General features: G+C 42.4%; 1 protein-coding gene across 2 annotated transcripts in view; it reads right to left on the minus strand.

Moving 5' to 3' along the window:
- LOC119484783 (glycine receptor subunit beta-like) overlaps nt 1-24,168 on the minus strand; it is a 71,801-nt gene that overhangs the window by 33,190 nt on the left and 14,443 nt on the right. For both annotated transcript variants that reach the window (XM_037763865.1, XM_037763864.1), the window contains exons 2-5: nt 21,620-21,737; nt 11,554-11,660; nt 1,860-1,927; nt 1,323-1,549 (exon numbers count right to left, since the gene is read on the minus strand). In XM_037763865.1, coding sequence (XP_037619793.1) covers nt 1,323-1,549; nt 1,860-1,927; nt 11,554-11,660; nt 21,620-21,737 — 520 coding nt within the window. The remainder of the gene's footprint in view (nt 1-1,322; nt 1,550-1,859; nt 1,928-11,553; nt 11,661-21,619; nt 21,738-24,168) is intronic.

The raw sequence follows: 24,168 nt of genomic DNA on the forward strand, positions 1-24,168 counted from the left end.
TTATAATATAAATTGTGAAAGTGTATAAAGGCTTAGAACATTATGATAGAAGTATATGGTGATTGTTCCCATGCTCTATTATGTCTCATACAGTAGTGTAAGTTGCTGCATCAATTTTTGGTTTGATACCATTTGTCACACAGATTTGGTTGGATGCCAAGACCTTGGGGAACACTGTAGAAAAAGGCATGCTATAATCTGGTGTCAAAAACTTTTAGAGATTTCTGCAAGGAATTGGATGGCGATTGGATGGCGAGCACTTCTATTGTGTAAACTGCTCAGAAGCCTACTTATTGTCAATCTACCTAGGAAAGCCATCCATCCTCTGAATGCTCTAGGTCTCTAGTTTGATCCATCCATCCTCTGAATGCTCTAGGTCTTTAATTTGATCCATCCATCCTCTGAATGCTCTAGGTCTCTAGTTTGATCCATCCATCCTCTGAATGCTCTAGGTCTCTAGTTTGATCCATCCATCCTCTGAATGCTCTAGGTCTTTAATTTGATCCATCCATCCTCTGAATGCTCTAGGTCTCTAGTTTGATCCATCCATCCTCTGAATGCTCTAGGTCTTTAGTTTGATCCATCCATCCTCTGAATGCTCTAGGTCTCTAGTTTGATCCATCCATCCTCTGAATGCTCTAGGTCTCTAGTTGGTGGTTACAATGAAATGGCTACTATGGGGACAAACATCATCACACATGAATACAATTATAAACATTGGATCCACAAGGCTCAGCTTTACAGTGATACCCAATGTAAGTCATCAAGCCGTCTAGGTTCTCAGAGAGACCCAAAGATAATTCAAAATAAAACTTTGTGAAAAGCATTACTGCTTATTTTATACATTATATTCATATTATTGAAATCATTTACTGTCTTTCACAAGTCTACAGCCACACTAAGCGACTCTAGGAAGCTTTGAGTTAAATGCTAATGTCAACATGCTAACATGTTTACAAAGGCAATGCTTTCATGCTTTACCTGTTAAGTGGTTAAAATGTTTACCATTTTCATCATTTCAGGTTAGCGTGTCATTTCGCAGGTATTTGGCCAAGTACTGGACAACTTGAATTTTTGACATGATGATGGCGCTAGATGAAAAGTTAGAGAGAATGTGTTTGTCAAATTTCATGGCAATCCATCCAATAGTTGTTGTGATATTTTATTCTGGACCCACTGACCGTCAAACCGACATTGACATGTGGAAATTATGAAAGATAACGGTGGTTGGCTCTGTCACTGGGAGTGATTGCTATTTACGTGGAAAGGAATTGGTCATGGGTACTGGAGATTGATACAGAATATGAAACGTGTGTGCATACCTCATACTGATTAAGACGTCTCCGTTCCTGAAGATAAAGAGCAGAATGTTGTCTTGTGTAACATCGTGGAAGTTTGCGTTTTTCTCATTGGCAAAGAAAAGGTCTGGTTTCCACAAACATTGGAACATGTTGGGGTCAATAGTAAGTGCATCACTCTTAAAGTCAGCAGGAAGTCGTAGGCGAGGGTCATTCCATCTCTGACGAAGAAATATGTTCACTCTGTAGTCCTGTTGAAAGAGATACATTGTATTGATAACTGCCTCCATGTCTACTGCTGCTCCTGCTAATTCCTCTGCTGCTACTCCTACTACAGTACTACTCATACAGCTACTGCTATTACTACACTGCTAATATTACCAACATTTATATTACCATGTTATGCTTTGACCGGTGTAAAAGGGTTGGTTCACTCAAATTATGAAAAGACATTATGTCACATACTTTAGTGGAATCTAGAGACAGAAATTCATAATTGTAAACTAAAGAACATTTAAAAAAAACAACATTGTGTATTTGTGGTGTGTGCGTATGTGTCACCATAGTGGTCTCCTGGATGGACCCAAAGCTGTTAATGAAGATGTTCACCTTGGACTCAACTGGGATACCTAAAACACACATACACACATAAGACAAACTTGAAGCAATATGACACCAGAACATGTAAAACAGAGACATATATTTTCCGATCAGATGCTGATGAGTTGCTGTATATTTGTAGGAAGACACCTTCCCAAATAGGAATTTCCACATGAATGCAGTGAAACAGTGAAGGAGAAGAGGGAAGAAAACCCGAGAGCGGTTAAAACTCACAGTGATCTCCCCCCTCAAGTCAGAACATGTCTTCTGAAATTAAAGTTCAAGGTTAATTTATTGTCATTGTACAACACAGTTGCGTAACGAAATGCAGTTGTAGTCCCTTTATCTTTATGCTCCAGAAACAAAGGCAAAAAGACAACAGACATAAATGTAGCAAAGTTTATGGGAGCTATTTTCTGCATGCGCTGCTGTCACCAAAGGAGCTTAGCTTGATCTAGTCCTAAATCTCATCACAATGGTTTCACCTCGTACAGCGGTATACTTTCTACCGGGCTTGGATCATCAATGTGGTTTATTCCGGTTTTGTTTAGAAATAGAAGGAATAAAGTGTATTCAGTTTATAAAGTAAACCAGTCGAATCTGTTGCCTGTACCAAGACAACCTCAAACTCCCCCAAGTTATCCTATTATTTTCAGATCTTTAGCCAACATCGTGACAACACTATTTCAGACACTATTTCGGACCCATGATGTATTGCGGCAGGCAGTTACACTCTGTCTAATGATGTAATTCGCCTTCGTTTTTTTCCCCCCATATCGGTATACCATTTGTTCGATCTTCCCGGACTGCAGGGCTGAGCCAGACAGTTACTTATTCACCATCTTGGATTTGTAGACTTAGATTAGTGGATATGTATACCACTATAGACTGCACAGGGCAGTAAACGGCATAAGTAAACTATGTGCTTGCCGCAAAGGGACTGTTTTGCTAAGTGTTTGCAGTAAAGGATGTGTTTCGGACCACCGAGCTGCTATAAATGGTAAATGGTAAATGGACTTGGACTTATATAGCGCTTTTCTAGTCTTCCGACCACTCAAAGCTCTTTACACTACATGTCAGTATTCACCCATTCACACACACATTCATACACTGATGACAGAGGCTACTAAGGTGCCAACTTTGCCCATCAGGATCTAATCTAGATACTCATTCACACACCGATGGCTATGCCTTCGGGAGCAATTTGGGGTTAAGTGTCTTGCTCAAGGACACATCGACATGTGGCCCGGAGCAGCCGGGGATCGAACCACCGACCTTCCGATTGGTGGACAACCTGCTCTACCTTCTGAGCCACAGCCGCCCAGATAAGCTTGTCATTCCGGCTAAACCTACCAGACGAACGGCAGCAAGCTTTCTTTGCTTCATCATTTCTCCTGTTTTACAGGCATATTATCTGTCTACACGCCCCGTACAGCGGGGCCTGTTATATCACAACTGTACAACATTTCAGTTTTAAACATAAACATTCTAAATGTGTCCCAGTTTATTTTCAGGTGCAGTGAATGTGAATGACATGAGCCGACAGGAAGTAAACCTGGACCCAAGCCATCGCCTAGAAAAGCAATTCTGTTGCTTCAGATAGAGGATAAATTCAGGCTTTTTCAGGCAGACAGTTAAAATATAGGGTCTTTCATCGCATCTCCTCGCAAATTTCAAACTAACAAGCGTCAGCTTCTCTCCCCGCTCGGACACCTGAATTTCTCCACCCAAACCATCCCTCAAGGTCGATCCTCCCTCCACTAGTTTCTTATTCTTATCCATTCAGACGTCCGTTCCTCCTTCAACATCATAAGTAAAGGTCGCTAACAATTACTAGACCTCATGAAGTTCATCCACAAACTGACCTTAATCCTAGCCCAACACCTATCCCTCATCTACGCCGCTCACATTCCAGGCTACAAAACTCAAGCCCAGACTTCTGCTGTCATTTCAATAATTCAAATTCTTGGCAGCAGACTACGATCCTCATGCGAATACGGTCCATTCGTTTTCAGCCACCATACTATGTAGGCTATCCTCTTCCATCGACTCAACCCGCGTTCCGAGCCCACGCTGGCCCAGTCCTGTGACGTCACTCCGAGTCTTGACCCCCCGGGTTCAAGACGCTCTAGCCACACCACGACCCCGTTTGTTCTCGTTCATCCCCACGTATCGACCCCTTTTTTTCTTCATCCCTCTTGTGACGGCCCCAGGGCCTCTTCTAGGGCTGGTGTACTGTTTGGTGCTGTGCGGTGCCTGTGTGTTGCAGTGTTCCTGGTCCCTGGCTGGTTGGAGCTGGAGGTGAAGGTGGATCAAGTGATTGGAGACAGCTGGCCACTGTTGCTCTGGTCTATAAGACCCGCCCATCCTCACAGTCCTTGGACTTCTTTCCCCTGGCACCACTGGGTGCTATGTCAACCTTTCCTTTGTTCATTTCATTTACCATTTCTTAAGTTAGTCTGGCAGCATGGTTTCTGTCAGTTTAATTTGTTACGATTTGTATTTTGTGTAATTTTTGTTAACTTAAAGGGATTATTTGTAACTTTTTAAGCGTATAAATGTAGCGGGTCGCCACACATGCGCACTCGCATATGCGCGTTCGCGTGTGGCCGCTGCCTCTCCTCCTCTGCCTGCCTACCTTCACTCAGAGAGCGCGCGCGTTCTCAGAGAGCTCCACCTCTAGACGTGAACGCGCGCTCACTCCACACTGCAGAAGAGTTAGTTTAGCTCTGAGAATATCTAGTGAATGTACAGTGGATGTTTGTGCAGAAATAAATGCTGCAGCTCCTCCAGACCAACAGAGGTTTCCCATGTCTTGTGAAGTGACGGAGCTCCTTAGCTAGTAACGTTATCGTCTCGTTACCGACCGGGTGCCTGTGTCTCTCTGCTCTCTCCGGCTGCGGGCGGAGAGAGCAGGGAGACACGCTGCAGAGCCCCGCTGCATCATCCTGCGCTGAGGCAGTAAAAGCCAACACTAAGATCAGATCTAAATCATGTTCATGGAGAGACCTTTGTCTGGTCAGCTAACATTACTGCCAAGCAGCTGAAATATAGAGTGATATTGTGGTTTTAGCTGACGTGTGTCGCCTCACTGTTTTGAGTGATGCTCGTTCAGGTATATTGAGAGCGAGCAAGCGCGAGCTCGACGCTGACTTTCGTTGATTTCACGGCCACAGGTGTAGCTGTTAAGAAGCATTTCTGAAAGTTACAAATAGTCCCTTTAATTCAACTTTTGGTAATCTCTTTGTTTGTAGTTACTCCGTTGCTGGTTTGCTATGGTCTCAGAGCCAGGACATAACACTCCCCTCGACCATCCCACCAAACACAACCCTCACCCAATCATCCCACCAAACTTGATCCTTACCTTGATCTCTCAATCCTCGTACTGCACTAATCACACCTTCCTTCCATTACTTCCTCTGTTCCATCTCTCTGTGACCACGGTACATTTGACGAGGCATGCTTCCAGCGGCTATCTTTAGTCTTCATTGTTCATATCTTTATCTTTACTTACTTTCTGTCAATAACCACATTTCAAGGACAACATGACAATGTTTTACGCGGTGAGTTGGCCCGGTACCAAAGCCAACGGCAACGGTAAAACGACCGTATTGCTCCGTCCTTCACTCGTTTATTTATACAACAGAACCTTTCACAATAAAAGTCACTTCACAATAAAATTCACCTCCTGTCCCTTTGTCACATGTACACAGGATGAAACTCAAATTCACAGTGGTCAAAATACAGGAATGAATCACACCATATATATTCACAATATTCTCCATCATTAAACTGAAATATATTCCTCTCTGAACTCCAGCAAATAATATCATCCAAACAATAAACATAAACTTGGCACTAGTAAATGGCGCTTATAATGCTAAACATTGGTGACATTGGTCACTCTCGTTCACTAGCCCCCCCAGAAGCAGCTGATGTCTGGCTCCATCTCCACCTCATCTCCACCATACCAGAACAGTGACTCACAGAGCTGCTGTCTGCTCTCATAGCCTCCATCAGCCTGTGCCGACTGCTTCATCAACACTTTTTATTGGTGACTCTGTAATCAGAAATGTGAGTCAACGGAGCTCATACTCTCTTTTTCCCAGGTGCCACAATAATGAACTTGTACACTTAAATTTCAACTCACTCACCAAAACAATAGAAGACGACACAGCCAGATGGATGAGTCAACCCATATCACTAATAGGGATAATGGCAATCACCAAAATGACAATACTACCCAAAATAAATGACCTTTCTCAATGATCCTAGTATGCCCACCTCCCACAATTCAGCTCTTTAAATTAAAAAATAACAAAATTTTACTGAAAAAACAAAGAAAATAAAAAGAATTAAACTGACCACACTAGAAACACCAAAAAATACAGGAGGACTAGGTGCACCAAACGTTTTTTTCAATTATTTCCTGGCAAATCAGTTACAAATAATGACAAAATGGATCCATCCCACAGAACAGTCCCACCCATGGTTAAATATAGAACAACAGCAATGCAATGAAATACACATATCAACCCTGTCATTCATCAGCAATATCATAAAACACCATAACTGCTTCAAGAATCCTTCCATTGCCAAAGCCTTAACAGCCTGGTGGAAAGCTCATAAAACCATGCACTCAAAACACACACACACACACACACACACACACACACACACACACATAACCTGTAAATACAAACCAATATTGAATAACCTGAATCTTCTTCAAAACAAAATAACATTGAATTTCATCTCTTTGACAGACAGAGGTATCTCACAACTTCAACACATAACTCAAAACTCAGCCTTTATCCCTTTCAAAGACCTAACTCAAAGCACAAAATAAACAAATCTTATTTCTAGTATCCACAACTCCAGTCAGTCATAACACATAAGTTTAACTTAAATCAAGAATTCATAAACTTTAGAATTCAAAATGTTGTTAAATCAATTCAATTCAATTCAATTTATTTTTATATAGCGTCAAATCATAACAGAAGTTATCACAAGACGCTTTTTATATAGAGCAGGTCTTAGACCGTACTCTATAGTTTAGAGACCCAACAAGAGATCCCACCAGGAGCATTGCAACATGCTGTGGCCAGGAAAAACTCCCCGTTTAGCGGGTAGAAACCTAGAGCAGAACCGGGCTCTGGGTGGGCGGCCATCTGCCTTAGATAGAATGCAAGTTTGAGGCACTTTAGCATTGGCTTCACTTCTCAGACCCAATTGTGTGTCTATTGTGGTGTGTGTGTGTGTGTGTGAGAGAGAGAGAGAGAGAAGGAGAGAGAGAGAGAGGGGGAGGGGGATGGGGGTGGAGAGAGAGAGATAGATGAAGGACATCTGGTTGTAGCTTGAAGCTTCACAGAGCAAATCAACCACACACAATCCTCATGTTTTTTCTGTTCTCATCCTGTTTCCTCTTTTGCCTTGCATCTTTTCTCAATCTCTCTCTCTCTCTCTCTCTCTCTCTCTCTCTCTCTCTCTCTCTCTCTCTCTCTCTCTCTCTCTCACACACATCATCTCTTCTTTTTGTTCAATGTCTACTGTTGAATATTAGCTTTCTTTTCTGTTTGTGTACAATCAACAGGCATAGGTATTGACATGAGTCACAATGGTGTTTTTAATTAATTGAAAAATTATACTACCACGTTCTTTGTCAAATAGCAAATGCAGTGGATTTGTCACAATGACAAGTCACTGCTCCCTGTTTACTTTAAATTATTTGTTGTTTTATTTGTACATTTTTGTTGAAATGTGTCTGTTCGGAATTTGACTTTTGTTGAAGCTAGGACAGCATTTTCCCCCTACATCCTGCACCTGTTTCAGTACTGGGTGCAAATACATGAAATGGATAGTGGTCCTAGAAAGTCCAACAACAGGAAGAATAAACAGTATATGGAGCAGGAGGCCAATCCATAGGCCTATGTCTTATAGCAGAACAGGAAAAGGAACATCCCGTATATTGGTCAACTTTAAAACAGTAAAACCGTAAAACAGTTAACCACACACGGAGAACACTTCAGTAACATTACTATAAGGTCAGACAAAATAATAGGAGAACTACTCAGTATGGAAGTGTCCACCAAAGATCTCTCATCTATCTGAGAGGGACTTGCCAACAATACTGTAGAATCTGCAAAACTCATAAAAATAGTTAGGCCTAATATTCAAGATGTATGTATTTTAATTGCATATACAAATTTCCATCTATTTGGATTACACAGTTTTAACAAACAAAATCAATATATTTTTATCATCAATAAATCCAATTTGTTTGAAAGTCATAAGAACCATGTTTATGTATTTTTTTATTTATAACCACATATGTTAAATGCCATTTCCATTCACCCCACACCTACAACAATAACTAACTACAATACATAAAAAAGAACAGTCAGACCACCGTGTTTCGCATTTTAACCATTCACTGTACTAATGTAATAAGTTATTGAACGCTTCTCAAGGCACGTGGAAAGTTTGGGCATTGCAAAAAAATCCCGGCAGCAACACAACATCACACTATACCACTTTCATTCAACAGCACAAATACACTGACATAACAGCACACAAAAATAGGACCTAGTCTTAGGACATACTTGTATACAGAACCAATGCTTGTATACACATGTTGTGTTGTATGAAAAAAAAATAGAAATTGCCCTCATATTTATGTGCACTGTCATTAAGGTTAAAGTGCTCTATTTTTTCTATTTTCAAACAATGCAATGCACTCTTTGATGCAGATTAATTAATCTAATAAATCCAAACATTTCAGAAGGTTAACAGTTAACTCAACCACAGCCTTATGGCAATGTTTTGAGATTGTTAGGGTGGTGGTAAACACATATTTAAAAAAAATGGATGTCAGAGATTCCTTGAAATGTTAGTGTTGGGTAAAGCCACGGTCCTACCCTGCAGGGATCAAATGACAAACAGTAGACACCCTGCACACCACAAAGAGAACGTGAACATGTAGGTCTATCATGCCCAAAGGGGGATCATGTGCAACACAGCTGACACACACACACCTTACCCCTTCTCACCAGTCCTGTGTCATTCTAGCGAGCACAGACCCTGAAAAGGAGCATGTCCAAGAATTAGAACCGTATGAATAGGCAAGGCGTCCACCAGAGTGCACCTATTGTCCCCGCCCCCTGAAACAGAGCCCCCCAGAACAGGGGGATGGTCCAGGGCTGGGCCACCAACATCTGTGTGTCCTTGTCTGTGCTATTCATACAAATTGTGTTCCCAAATGAGCCTATCTTCTGTACATCTCTGGTCTATGAATCTCACTTGCTACACCTTCAAATATGTTTAAAGTATGAATTAAACTACAGTATGGTATATCTCCTGTTTTAGTGTATTTATTCAATAAAATGTTGTGTTTTTGTTAATAACACTATGGAACATATGGTACAAGTTTGTTTATATTGCATGGGAAAGATAACCCTCCATTTTTATGAAAGGATGTTGTAATACCAAGGGATTAAACATTGCTTTCTTTTGCAGTACAGTTTCACTTATACTTACTCTATTAATTGTATGACTTACTTAGTTACGTTGCAAAACATACATGGCACAAGTTTGTATTGATTGCTTTAGAAAGGGATTAATCTATTACAAAAAATATGTTAAGAACATGATAACATTATGGAAACAAACAAGGCATCCTTTTACTTTCTACTACACTAGAGGAAAATTGTTCCTGCGGAGGTTGTTACCATGTAAGTATTGATGTAGTCTTTCAACTTAAATAAAAACAATTATATAGTTTCTAAGGTAAATCTAATAAAGCCATTATAAGTGGTTGTAGCCATCAATAACTATTCAAGAAAATTATTATTATTATTGGGCTGTTACCAAAATAAACCTTGGATAACTACAATTGTACCTTGAAGTGAGGGGTATAAGGAGGTGTTTCGAAGAATTGGTTGCCTAGTTTCTTGGAAAGTACGCAATTATATCTAAGTTATTACCAACCTTAACCGGTCACAACTACACAGAATTTATTTGAGTTGATCTGTAATGAAGGTTTTTCAGCTGTAGTTATTTGTATTTACCTACTTATTTACCAGTGGTAATTACAGGTTAATACCCAATAATATACTACTATGTAGCCTACCATTTATTTACCGGGTAAATACTTGGTAATTAGGGTACTGTTAAAGGAAGGGTTGCCGAGGAAGACTTAGCTGGGTAAAGCCTCGGACACACCAGCAGCGCATGGTGGCTGCGTTACCTGTTGTTTTTTATTTCGGCGTCTGTGTTAACAAGTTAGAGCAGCCACACTGCCCGCGTGAGACGCGCGTCTCAGCTGTGTCTCTTCTAGAGAATAGAGGTCGCGCCTATTTTGACACGTGCCGCGCGCGTTTCACAGCAACAAGACAGTGAAAGTGATCTATTGACAGTATATTAACATCATATCAGCTACATTACTACAGTTTCGATGTCTAGACATCTGTAAAATATGTCACAGACAGTGAAGGTGATCTATTGACAGTATATTGACATCATACCAGCAAGATTCCTACAGTTTATGTTATGGAGATGAAAAAAAAGTAAAGACTTATTTTTAAATCAACACTTCCTGCTTCCATTTCAAAATAAAAGCCCTCAAGTGTTTTTTCTGTGGACAGATTTCCTTCATTTGTTAACACGAGGCTTTTATTCTTAAATATGAGCAGTCAGTGCTGTGGAACATGCAGTGATTTAAAGAGCTTCATGAATTGATAAAGTATGGGGTTTAAATCAACGCTTCCTGCTTTCATTTTTAAATAAAAGCCCTCAAGTGTTTTTTCTGTAGAGAGAATTCCTTCATTTGTTAATACAACGCTTTTATTCTGAAATATGTGCCGGACAGTGTTCTAGAACCTACAGTGACTTGGAGGGCTCCATGAATGAATATAGTACGGAGTTTTAATTGTGGATTATTACTATTATTGACCGATTACCACACGTTTCTTAACCTTTCTCTGTCTAAAATCAATATTAATTATATTTATAATGAAAAGAAATGGCCAGTAAAAGGCAAACTCTATGTAGAAAGGGCTGACAGCAGTAGCTGCAGCAGCAGAAACACAGCAGACAAGCAAGCTGAAACGCAGCTGGTGTGAACACCCGCCGCGTGAATCACGCAGTCACCACGCACTCCTGACGTTCCTGGTGTGTCCCAGGCTTAAGGGGCAGCCCCACTTGTGCATGAGTAGTGATTGACATTGAGAAGAAGACTTCCCTGGCTCTGATTGATTGTTTTCATTTGGTCAAAGTGGAATTTTGCAAATTGGATTACAGCACGGAGTCAGAGAGACATGACTCTTTCACAGAATAATTTACTAATGGATACCTGCCAGGATATAATGCCATTTCAGAAAATTTATTATTTTTATGATATTAATATGTATTAATTAAAGTGATTTTTATAAATGGAACTTTTACAACTTTAAAGGATAGGTTTACAGTTTTCAAATCTGTCTAAAAAAAAAAATATTAGTCAGGTGCCCTGATTTGAAAAACTATAAACCTTTTAATGGAAACATATGTTATGATTCTGGATGAGTACACATAAACGTACAAGTTGGTCGTATGCGGCCACCGTCTTTCTAAAAAGAAAATGTTTGTCATCACTTACCTGTACAGTTTGTGGCATTACCTTGAAAGTTAGGCCTTATTCTTGCGTCATAGCTGACCATCAGACGGTTCAAGATGTTGGAGGTGGAGTTAGGTGGAACCTGGGCCAAGTCTTCTGGGGACAACTGGCTGTTAAATAGGAATGAAAATAATTAACATCCAAATCTAAAACACTGGAAATATAGGACTTTTTTTTTTCATCCCAAAAATACATGTGTGAAATTACTGCAAACAAGTGAAAGTAATGACTATAAAATAGGGTCAAGGGTTCTATCACAGTTTGGCTATGTGGCCAGAGGCCCTTTTGTTAAGACTTTTGGTTCTCTCGAATTATATATATTTTTAGTGGTCTATAATAAGTTCTGATTTGTCTAGAAGAGGATTTTGGTTTCTAGGTTTTGGGGCTTTCTGTTATATTCCTTGTTTCAGGCATTTGTTTAGTGTTTCCTGGACCGAATCTTGTATTAAAATTGTTTCCTCCAAGTAAGTTCCTGTTGTCTGTAGTCTCCTGCATTTTGTTCCACCTGCTCCACTCTTCTCTACAGAAGGATCCAACCAATAATGGACCCAGCAGAGCAACGCCTAATCTCAAAAACGTTTTTTGGAGTTTTAGCTGACTGTGACAAATCTATTTGCTGCTCACTTTCTTCAGCATGCTCCACCACTGGAGAAGAAAATGGTTCAGCAGCAATCCCATCACTCTTAGACTCCATCTCACTGGACAGTTCAAGCCGTGCCGAGCTCCATCTCTGGCTCAATCTTCTCGCCAACTGAACTGGGATCACATTCTTTTACGATGATCATCTGACTCACCCACCCGATATTGACCTGTACACCGATGCTTCTCCTTCTGTCGGTTTTGGGGGTTTCTACGACGGAAGAAGGTGAGCAGCAAAATGGCCCGGAGTTGCAAGGGAATGCACAGTCACTTCCTCCACGCTCTTTGAAATCAATCCCATAATAGTCGCAGCCATCCTGTGGGGTCATGAATGGTGCAACGGTGGATTTCCCGACGAAGCTCCCACAAAATACTTTCAGATACGCGAATGAACCATGACTGTTCATTCATCACTCATTATTCATGTTTTCTCCAATAAATTGTTAAACGCATCTTGTTGATGACATGTGTGGCAATACTGCTACCGTGGGTTCTCCTGGCACAGTCACAGACAGGACAAATTGCTGCAACAGTTTTAATTTATAACTGATCGCACACTAATTTAACACAGATTTACAACTTGGACGTTACACCTCTGACTGCCCGGTCTCCCCAGTGCACGAGGTCCAGCGGCTTCCAACATACAGTTCAAACACAAATCTTTTTCCGCTCTCCAGTCCTGGAGTCAAATCCAGTGTCGTAAGAAAAACGAGCACTCCCTAACCAATCCAGGAGCTCATCGACCCGGGGCATTGGGTAGGCATCAAACTGTGAAACATCATTCATCTTACAACAGAACCTAATTCCTGAGGTCAAGAATGATGGGGCTACACCAGGCACTGTTGGACTTTTCTATTACTCCCATCTGCCTTTAATTCCCACTGAACTATTTTCACCGTCACGCCCGTGCGAGTTTCAATAAAATGCTGTATGAGAGTTGTGCATCCTGGCAGGGGGGAGAACATATCAGCGTAATGCTGCTGCAACCTGGCAACATCTGCTCTCTGGGACGGTGTTTGACTGTCATCATAAAGGAGCAAGGCGGGATTAGTGGAATTTGGTACCTCAGCCCCCAACTCATCTCTCCTTCACCATGGTTACCAGAGAAACAGGCTCTGCCTCTCTCCATGCTTTGAGGACGTTGAGGGTGGTAAACCTGTGTTGCCCCTCCCCTGTCAGAACGCACCACCTCATAATCAACACCGCCCACCCGCCGTCACAAAGGGACCTTGCTACTTGGTGAGTAATAAGGAGCTGGAAGAAGGGAGTAATACAAGCACTTTATCTCCCAGTGTAAATTGTCACAATCTAGCTCCTCTGTTGTACAGGCATTGTTGACGCTCCTGGGCCTTGGGCAAATTCTCCCGTGATACCTGCCCCAATGTGTGGAGTCTTGCTCTCAGGTCCAGGATGTTCCGAACTTCATTTTTACTTGGGCTCGGACCTTCCTCTCAGCTTTCTTAAACCAGGTCCAGACAGCAGTTCAAAGGGAGAAAATCCCGTGGAGGCCTGGAGTAAATGGTAAATGGACTTGCATTTATACAGTGCTTTTCTTGTCTTCCGACCACTCAAAGCTCTTTACACTACATGTCAGCATTCACCCATTCACACACATTCATACACTGATGGCAGAGGCTGCTATACAAGGTGTCAACTTTGCCTATCAGGATCTAATCTAAATACTCATTCACACACCGATGGCTCAGGAGCAATTTGGGGTTAAGTGTCTTGCTCAAGGACACATCGAAATGTGACCCCGAGCAGCCGGGGATCGTACCACCGACCTTCCGATTGGTGGAGGACCTGCTTTACCCTCTGAGCCACACTGGTTCGAATTGACTTGGTGCCCAATAATCCATAAAGTTCCCGAAGTGTGTATGACATAAACCTTGGTCTGTTAGGATCTCTTTTGGGATCCCAACTCGGGAGATGTCCTGAAAAAAAACACTCTTTGCATAGATGGTGCGCAGGGGCACTGCTTCAGGATATTGCGTTGCGTAATCCAACAAGATATCCATGTGCACTCCAGTGAAATGGCCCGAAGAGGTCTATGCCAATACGCTCAAACGGAACCTCAATAAGTGGTAATGGGTGCAAAGGCGCTCTCGGGAAGGCCGAATTGTTAACCAACTGGCCTTCAGGGCAAGATGCACACCAGCGGCGTACATCTCCTCGAATACCGGGCAATAGGATCGGGCCATTATCCGGTCTAGTGTTTTATCATACCCCATGTGCCCAGCCATTGGGTTAAAATGAGCCACCAAGAAAACTGTTTCCCGGTGGCCTTCTGGAACCAACAACTGAGTAATTTCTTCTCCTGTCTGAGTGTAACGCCTCACTCTGTACAACCTGTCCCTAACTAATGAGAAGTGGGGATATGGCTGCACCGTGTCATTGTGCATCATATGACCATCAGTTTTTATTACTTGGTCAAAGGCAAAGCATCGAGCGTATGGCCAGAAGTGGCCACTTTCGGCCCACGTGAAAATCTCATATGTCTATCATAACTGGCCGCCAGTATAAAGGACGCACACCCAAGCCGCCAGGAAGAGCTGACGTGACTGATACTGCACAGCTGTCAATCTTCATCCGTGGAGTGGACTCCAGTTTATGCATTACAGAGGAACATTTGGGAATTAAATCAATGCATGGCACAACCATGGGATAGACATATTTTTATAAGTATCTAAACGTGTCAATGAAATGAAACTGCCCTGTGACAAACTGACAGGACTGACGACAGATGGAGCGCCTGCGATGTGCGGTAAAAAGAACGGATTAGTGGGGAGGATGCGGGATAAGATGCAGCGATAGAAATATGCAGGTGAGCTGACAGTGTGTGACTGCATCATACACCAGGAAAAGCTGTGTGGTAAAGCTCTCAAAATGGAACATGTAATAAGTACCGTAACACAGACTTTAACTTTATAAGGGCTAGAGGCTTAAATCACCGCCAATTTCACTCTTTTCTTGAGGAGATATATTATGAACATAGTGATGTGCCCTATCAGAGGGGCAATGGCTAAGTCGAGGGAAAGTGATGAATAGATTTTTTGAGTTGCATGAGGAAATATGCCAGTTTTTGGAAAGCAAAGGTAAGACACCACAGAGCTCCGGGACGAAAAGTAGCAATGTGAGCTGACCTTTTTGTGCGACATAACGAAGCATCTCACTGCGCTAAACCTCCAGCTTCAGGGGCGGGAACGTGTGATCACAGACATGTATGATGCAGTGAGAGCTTTCAAAGCCAAGCTGCACCTGTGGGAGACTCAGATACAGGAAGGAAACCTGGGTCACTTTCCGTGTTGCCAAACACTGACAAACCATGTCTCCGCCGCTGTCTTCCCGACTGCACATTTTGCTGATAAACGGCACACTTCGCACAGAGTTCACTCGCCGATTTGCCGACTTTGCAGTCGTCTGCAGTTGACGTGGAAAGACTAAGAGCACCTGTGAACATCCAAATGGAGCTGATAGACCTCCAGTGTAATGACACACTCAAGGCAAAATATGACTGTGGGCGCTGCACAATTTCCAAGCTTCATCCCCGAAACGATGCCTCAACTCCGCCTACATGCTGCTCAAATGCTCATGCACATACAGTTACTGTGTGAGCAGCTTTTCTCTGTGATGAAGATGAACAAAAACCCACACAGTCGTCTCACTGATGCACACCGTCACCCCATCTTGAGCGGTTCCACAGCACAGAACCTAACCCCAAACATTAATGAACCGGCAGCCAGGAAAAATGGAAAATGGCCATTAAAGTTCTTCCTCGCCAAAATTTAGTCTAACTTTCTAGCATTATTTAGCCTCCTCCACGACAAGCTAACATGGCATGATAGTAATGGTATCATTGCTCAGGTTTTCTAGTTTCATATGAAAGCTGTAGCTTCACTACTGAACCTGCTACAGCCTCTGAAAGACAGTAAAGTCTGTCGGGATCGCGGGTCTCAGAGGATTAAATAAAAGACCATAAACAAATGCTTTCTATGTGAAAATGTTCTGTTGTATATCAGCCGCCATCCACTCGAGAGTAACCAAAAAGTTCAGGCCAAATGCACCTGAAGAGCACCTGAGTGGACACCATCCCTTTATCTCTAGCGCCATCTGCCAAAACCCTCCAACATCGCAGCTCCAGTTACACTGCGCATGTGTCATACTCCATAGCTCAAGACCGTGTCCCAGCTTCCATTCAATAGCCTCACTTACAGTGGGAACATCCTCCATGCCGTGCAGTGGTCTGTCACCCATACCGGGATCCAGTCCCAGGTGAACAGAGGACAGAAGCTTGTCGGGCCACTGCACGTCACCGTAGTCCCTCCAAAGATCAGCCCGAAGCAGCGAGGACCAAGGCTGCACCAGCAGAACAGAGCTGTTCATCCCCCCTGTCCATCCCCCTTGAAGATGACACTGCTTGCTGTAATTGTTGTGCATATGATGAATAAAGAAACTTGAACTTTAACTTCTTTGATGCACTCAAACAGGTCTACGGTCCACAACACTCAGGAGCCTCACTTCTCCTGAATGTAGATGGAACAACACAAGAGAAGGACACAATACATGCAAGGTGGCTGAAAACTTCAATGCAGTCCTCAACCAGCCGTCATGCATAAATGATGAGGCAATTGTGAGACTGCCTCAAGTTGAAATAAACCAGTCTCTTGCTGTTCCACCTTCCACTGAGGAATCCAGGAAAGCCATAAGACTCCTTTCATCATCTCCAGGGTCCAGTGCCATCCCAGCGGAAATCTATAAGGCTGGAGGGCCTCATTTATTGAGAAACTGACAGACGTCTTCCAGTCCCTGTAAAAACTAGAAGCTGTTCCCCAGGACTTTAAGGATAACTCTATGACAAAAATGTAAAAAAAAAAACTTGATTATAATCGTTATATACATACATACATGAAATTTGACCTCTGCATTTAACCCATCCTAAGCATTAGGAGCAGTAAGCTCCTGTGAAACACTCGGGGAGCAACTTAGGGTTCAGTGTCTCCCTCAAGGACTCATGCGGAGAGTAGGAGCAGGGGATCGAACCACCAACCTTGTGATTAAAGGACGACCTGCTCTACCCACTGAGCCATAGTCAGCTCCTTTCTACATATCTACTCTAATCAAATCAAATCAAATCAAATCAATTTATTTTTGTATAGCGTCAAATCACAACAGAAGTTATCTCAAGACGCTTTATATATAGAGCAGGTCTATGACCGTACACCATAGTTTAGAGACCCAACAGGATCCACCAAGCGCACTGTGGGCAGGAAAAACTCCCCGATTACTGGGAAGAAACCTGGAGCAGAACCGGGCGCAGGGCGGGCGGCCATCTGCCGATACCGGCTGGGGGGATAGATAGATAGAGAGAGAGTGAGAGAGAGAGAGAGAGAGAGAGAGATAGATAGAGAGAGAGAGAGAGAGAGAGATAGAGAAGCAGCCACAATAGTAGCCTAGCAGCTGTAATAGCTAATACAAGTAGGACTGATAACACAAAACCAATAGTGGTGGATGGAAAGAGTGATAATACAACTATCGGAAAGCCAGCACTGTCCAGCATCTCTCCTCAGTACGTCCAAGTGTGTTGGTGTGGGACGTCCCTGCGATTGATGCCCGTGCGTTGGTTCCCGCAGCATCAGCATGCTTGCTGGGAGCTCTTGATGTCTTTGGCAGTGATTGAGAAGTGTTATTCTCCAGGCTGCCACATTGTCACTAGGTGTTGGAAATCCCTCGTTAGCATTGGTAGTACCTCGTACAGACGTAGTTAATTAAGGATGGTAGCAGTTGGTGTCAAGCAGGCACCGACGCGGCAGCAGATGCAGCCACAATACCGGAGACCACCAAGATCCAGGTGAAACCCTGCTCCAAGTGTACCCCTGCTCCAGGTATAACCTCGCTCCCGGTGTGATCCCGCTCCAGGTATGACCTCGCTCCAGGTGTGACCCCGCTCCACGGTTAGCTGCGAGACAAGGAGGCACAAGGACTCCCGGGAAGGAATGAAGTTAGTAACAACATGGACATGGGACATGAGTATATACAGAAGGAGAGGGGAGCTCAGTGTGTCATAGGAAGTTCCTTATGACAGTGTGTCATAGGAAGTCCCCCGGCAGTCTATGCCTATAGCAGCTTAAGTATAAGCGTTATCAAAGAGGAAAGTCTTTAGCCTACTCTTAAATGTAGAGACGGTGTCTGCCTCCCGGACTGAAACTGGGAGCTGGTTCCAGAGAAGAGGAGCTTGATAGCTGAAGGCTCTTGCTCCCATTCTACTTTTGGAGACTCTAGGAACCTCAAGTAACCCTGCATTCTGTGAGCGCAGTGCTCTAGAGGGGTAGTAGGGTACTATGAGCTCTTTAAGATATGATGGGGCCTGACCGTTTAGCGCTTTGTAGGTGAGGAGGACGATTTTAAAATCTATTCTGGATTTTACAGGCAGCCAGTGCAGAGAAGCTAATACAGGCGTAATATGATCTCTTTTTCTAGTTCTAGTCAGTACACGTGCTGCAGAATTCTGGATCAACTGGAGAGTCTTAAGAGACTTATTGGAGCAGCCTGATAATAAGGAATTGCAGTAATCGAGTCTAGAGGTAACAAATGCATGGACTAATTTTTCTGCATCATTTTGACACAGGATGTGCCTGATCTTTGCAATGTTACGTAGATGAAAGAAGGCAGTCCGTGAGGTTTGTTTTATGTGAGAGTTAAAGGACATATCCTGATCGAAGACAACTCCCAGATTCCTTACGGTGGTGCTGGAGGCCAGGGCAATGCCATCTAAAGTAACTATATCATTTGATAATTTGTTTCAGAGGTGCTCAGGGCCTAGTACAATAACTTCAGTTTTGTCTGAGTTTAACATCAGGAAATTGCAGGTCATCCAGGTTTTTATGTCCTTAAGGCATGCTTGAAGTTTAGTTAACTGGTTTGTTTCGTCTGGCTTGATCGATAGATATAATTGGGTATCATCTGCATAACAATGAAAGTTTATGAGTGTTTTCTAATAACATTGCCTAAGGGAAGCATATATAAGGTAAATAGAATTGGTCCAAGTACAGAACCCTGTGGAACTCCGTGACTAACTTTGGCGTGCATGGAGGACTCATCGTTGACATGTACAAACTGAGATCGATCTGATAAATAGGACTTAAACCAACTTAGTGCAGTTCCTTTAATGCCAATTAAATGTTCCAGTCTTTGTAATAGGATGTCATGGTCAATGGTGTCGAAAGCAGCACTGAGATCTAGCAAGACAAGTACAGAGACAAGTCCTTTGTCCGATGCCATTAGAAGGTCATTTGTAATTTTCACTAGTGCTGTCTCTGTGCTATGGTGCACTCTAAATCCTGACTGATAATCTTCAAATAAATGATTGTTCTGTAGAAAGTCACACAGCTGACTGGCAACTACTTTCTCGAGTATTTTGGAGGTAAAGGGAAGGTTAGATATAGGTCTATAGTTGGCTAGGACCTCTGGATCAAGAGTGGGCTTTTTAAGAAGAGGTTTAATTACAGCTACTTTAAAAGGACTGTGGTACATAGCCTGTTAGTAAAGACACATTGATCATATCCAGTAAAGAGGTGCTAACTAGAGGTGTTCTTATTTTTCTCTATTAATGATGAGTAATGGGCTGCTCTGGCATCACAGAGAGCCTTCCTATATGTTTTAAGACTATCTTGCCAGACTAAATGAGATTCTTCCTGTTTGGTGGAACGCCATATCCTTTCCAGTTTCCTCGATGCTTGCTTTAATTTGCGTGTTTGAGGGTTATACCATGGAGCTGACTTCCTTTGTTTTATTAACTTCTTTTTTAGAGGGGCAACAGAATCAAGTGTGACTCGCAGTGAGTCTGTAGCACTATCTACAAGATGATCAATTTGGGTAGGGCTAAAATTAACATACGAGTCCTCTGTTATATTGAGACATGGTATTGAATTTAATGCTGATGGAATCGCTTCCTTAAATTTAGCTACAACACTATCGGATAGACATCTAGTGTACACACTTTTGTCTGATGGTGTATAGTCTAGTAATAAGAATTCAAAAGTGATTAAATAATGGTCTGATAAAAGAGAGTTCTGTTAATGCATCTCTACAAGAGGAAAGGCAATCGGCAGGCCTGCGACAACCGCAGAAGCATCTCCCTACTGTCAATTTCTAGCAAAATCTTGCTAGAAGAATTGTTTTGAACCGTCTAATTGTCCGAATAGACCAGGGTCTGCTGCCTGAGAAACAGTGTGGTTTCAGAAAAGACAACGTAACCACTGACATGGTATTTACAGCCCAGCAGCTACAGCAGAAATGCCAAGAACAAAATGCTGACCTATAATGCTTCGTTTATCTATAAAACGCATTTGACACAGCCAGCCGGGAGGGCCTATGGAAGATCATGGCCAAGTACGGGTGTCCAGACAAGTTCATCAGCATAGTGCACAAACTTCACGATGGCATGATGGCCAGCGTCAGAGACCAGCAAGAACTCTCTGATCCGTTCCTTAACACAAAAAGGGTGAAACAAGGTGGCATCCTAGCACCAATGCTTTTCAGCTTGGTATTTTTTGCAAAGCTGCAAGACTCATTCCAGAACAACAACACTAAGATAAGCTTCATATATGGTTTTGCTGGCAAAAAACAAAATGGAAGCAGTCACTGTTTGCTAACTTTTGTTTGCTGATGACTGTGCTCTTGTTACTGGCTCAAATTAAGAACTACAGGCAATATAGCTTCTTCTCAGCTTACAACAACTTCGGCCTAACAATAACCACAAAGAAGACTGAAGTACTGTTCCAACCTGCTCTTGGGAAACCCAACACTGAGCACACCATCTTTGTGAATGACCCAAAGTTTACAGCCGCTGACAAGTTTACTTACCTTGGAAGTTCTCTGTTTTGTGCTGTGCACATAGATGATGAAGTTAACATCAGGATTGTCCAAGGCCAGTGCAGCCTTTGGACGTCTACGTGACTCTGTATGGGAAAGGACTGGCACCAGGCTGTCGTATTATCAACTCTTCTGTATGGGTGCGAAGCCTGGACAGTCTACCGGCGCCAAGCCAGGAACTTGAACCACTTCCAACTGAGCTGTCTTTTAATGATTAAGTGACAGGACAGAATCCCTGACACTGTAGTCCTCAGCAAGGCCAATATTCTCAGCATCCCCACCCTGTTAGCGAAGGCACAGCTCAGAGGGACTTGCAATGTGACCAGAATGCCCTGTACGAGACTACCAAAACAAGACCACGGCCTCAGCAGTAAATTGTGCACAGTCTGTCAGACACTATTGGCTCTGTTAGTCCGTTTATAAACAAATATTATGTTATTCACATGGTCATATTGCTTATTGCTTGTCTTGCTCTCCGTATCGATAGTATTGCCATTGTCATAGTAATGGTAACGTATTGAGAAAGGATGAATTTGGACAATATAGTATATTTACTTACGATGGACAGACGACTTGCTTGCCTTTCTTTCCTTTGCCGTCTTTGCCTATGGTCAGTTGCCAGCAACACGACAGCAACAGCAGCAAGATCACAGGCCTCAATCCAGCAGCCATGGTGCCTAAAACACAGTTAAATACTGGCCTTAATACAGGCTATGTATTACATGTAACACATAATTCAACAATAACCATGACAATGTTGCTGTAGCAACTCATATCATAATAACTGTGCATAACGTAATAACTGTGTATAATGTAATCATTTTATGTAATAAAAGCTCATAATGTAATAAAACCTTGTGCGCATAACGTAATAACAGTTTTGTTCATAATGTAATAAGTTATTACCTTATGAGAACATTATTACATTATAAACTTAGCAAAAACAAAAGTTCAATAATGTAATAAATTCAGCACATAATGTAATAATAATAATTAAAAAAAGAGTACTCCCCTTGTCTTCTTAAAGCATAGGAACCCTGTACTTTGACATGACACAAGTGGAGTAGTTTATTTAAAGCAACTGGACTTTGTCTGTTTGGTCAAAAGGACATTTTCATCAATCAGGTCCATATTGATGAAGCATCTTCGATGTGATACTACAAGATATCAGTGACCTGTACAAATGAAAACCTTTACAAAGATGATTCTGAATTTAATACACTGGTGATTCTTAGCATGTGAAATAATTGTTCAATACATAATTATTCCAGTTCAGTACTTTTTTTTTTGAGTATGGGAACCCTTCTTACATACGTGATGCAAGAGGCATATTTATTATTAACCCAATGATTATTTTGTACAACAACATTTTACAATTAGAAACACAACAAGAGTCAGTTCTGGGCTACTCTAGAAACATGGCGGCTGGCTCCGTGAAGAGGACCCTCTCCGTATGTAGATAAACCAGGCTCATTGTAAGGTAACGAAAACACAGCAATTCTTTGTTCCAGGTGATTATACACTATAGAAAGCATACTTATTAATATTATATTCCACTTCTGCCAATAGATCCCCCTAAATGCTACACACTGCTCCTTTAAATAAAGTGAAAAAATACCATTAAATCTATGCAAGAACAACACAAAATATTGCAACATTGAGATCAGTGTGAGGTACAGTATTGAGACCAGTGTGAGGGATTGCATTGAGACCAGTGTGAGGGACTGAATTGAGACCAGCGTGAGGGACTGCATTGAGGCCAGTGTGAGGTACAGCATTGGGATCAGTGTGAGTGTTACGACCCAGCTCGCTAGGGTAAAGGGAAGCAACATAAAACCAGATTTTCTTGGTATATTAAGTTATTTCATTTACAAGGAGTTTGGTTTTATATTAACAACAAAAGGTGGTGAGGCAGACAAAAGGAAAAGGGGATAGCGAGTGCTGTAAGAAATCAAGGAAATAAATAGAACAAAAGGAGGACTCCTAAAAATGGGAGCTATGCACTTAAACTTACTACGAAGAACCTGGATGGAAAATAAAACCTCACCAATTAACTTTGCGTTTGGCAACACCACATTGGAGAAACACTTCTGTAGGGTCGGATCCGCTCTACCGGGAGAGTTATGCCGTCAAGTAAGGGGGGTGGCAGAATGCACCAACTCAGCAACAGCCTCACAAGGAGATACATCAGCAAGCTCCGTCCCTTTATCCTCCTCAGCTTCCTCTGCAAAAGCAGAAACTAGCACACTATCACATAGGGAAACATCATTTTCAGTTTTACGTGTCTGTGCACGCGCGATTACACACATAGGAAATATGTCTGATTATGGCTGTGTTACCATAGATGATTCCTGGCACTGTGGAGAATCCAACACTTCCAGCGTGGGAGTCACTTTACCACCGGCAACCAGTGGCAACGCGGGGCACACAGCAACAGGGAAGAAGCCAGTGATACATTTTGACCGTATATGAACACGGTGTACGGGCCTGGGGATATAACCCATCTTGATGCCACATAGCACCGAACTATAACCACAGGCAGACTGTGCCGAAAACAGCAACGCAGAGGCGATGACTACCGACTGAGAGCCACCGATGTCTCTCAAAATACACACCGGACGCTGGTCAGCAGACTCACCTGTAAGCGACACTAACCCGTCAAATACAAGCGGTTTGAAACAGTCATCAAAATCGTTATCATCGGAATCAATGTTTGTGCGCGGTTCAGCTTTAGTCAACCCGATGCCTTTTGGCTGTGACACCCTCCGAGAGGGCTGTAGTTGCTCTTTACACTTAAGGGTCAGACAGTTGGCAATGACACGCCCAGGTTTTGACAGTAGAAATATTCCTGTTCCTCTCTATTTGTACTCGCTAACTTTGGCAAACTAGCTGGCAAAACCGGAGCATAGCGATGCTTCTCAGCGGAGACTGATGGGAAAACAGTCTTGTGAGTCAACCCATATTCATCAGCTAAAACAGCAGCTGCACACAGTGAATTTACTTTTTGCTCATTTAAGTAAATTACAATGCGGTCAGGCAAACATTTCTTAAATTCTTCGAGCAATATCAATTCTCTTAGAGACTTGAAGTAATCTGCTTTACATGTAG

This window comes from Sebastes umbrosus, chromosome 3, assembly GCF_015220745.1.
Source record: "Sebastes umbrosus isolate fSebUmb1 chromosome 3, fSebUmb1.pri, whole genome shotgun sequence".
NCBI classification, from domain to species: Eukaryota; Metazoa; Chordata; class Actinopteri; order Perciformes; family Sebastidae; genus Sebastes; species Sebastes umbrosus.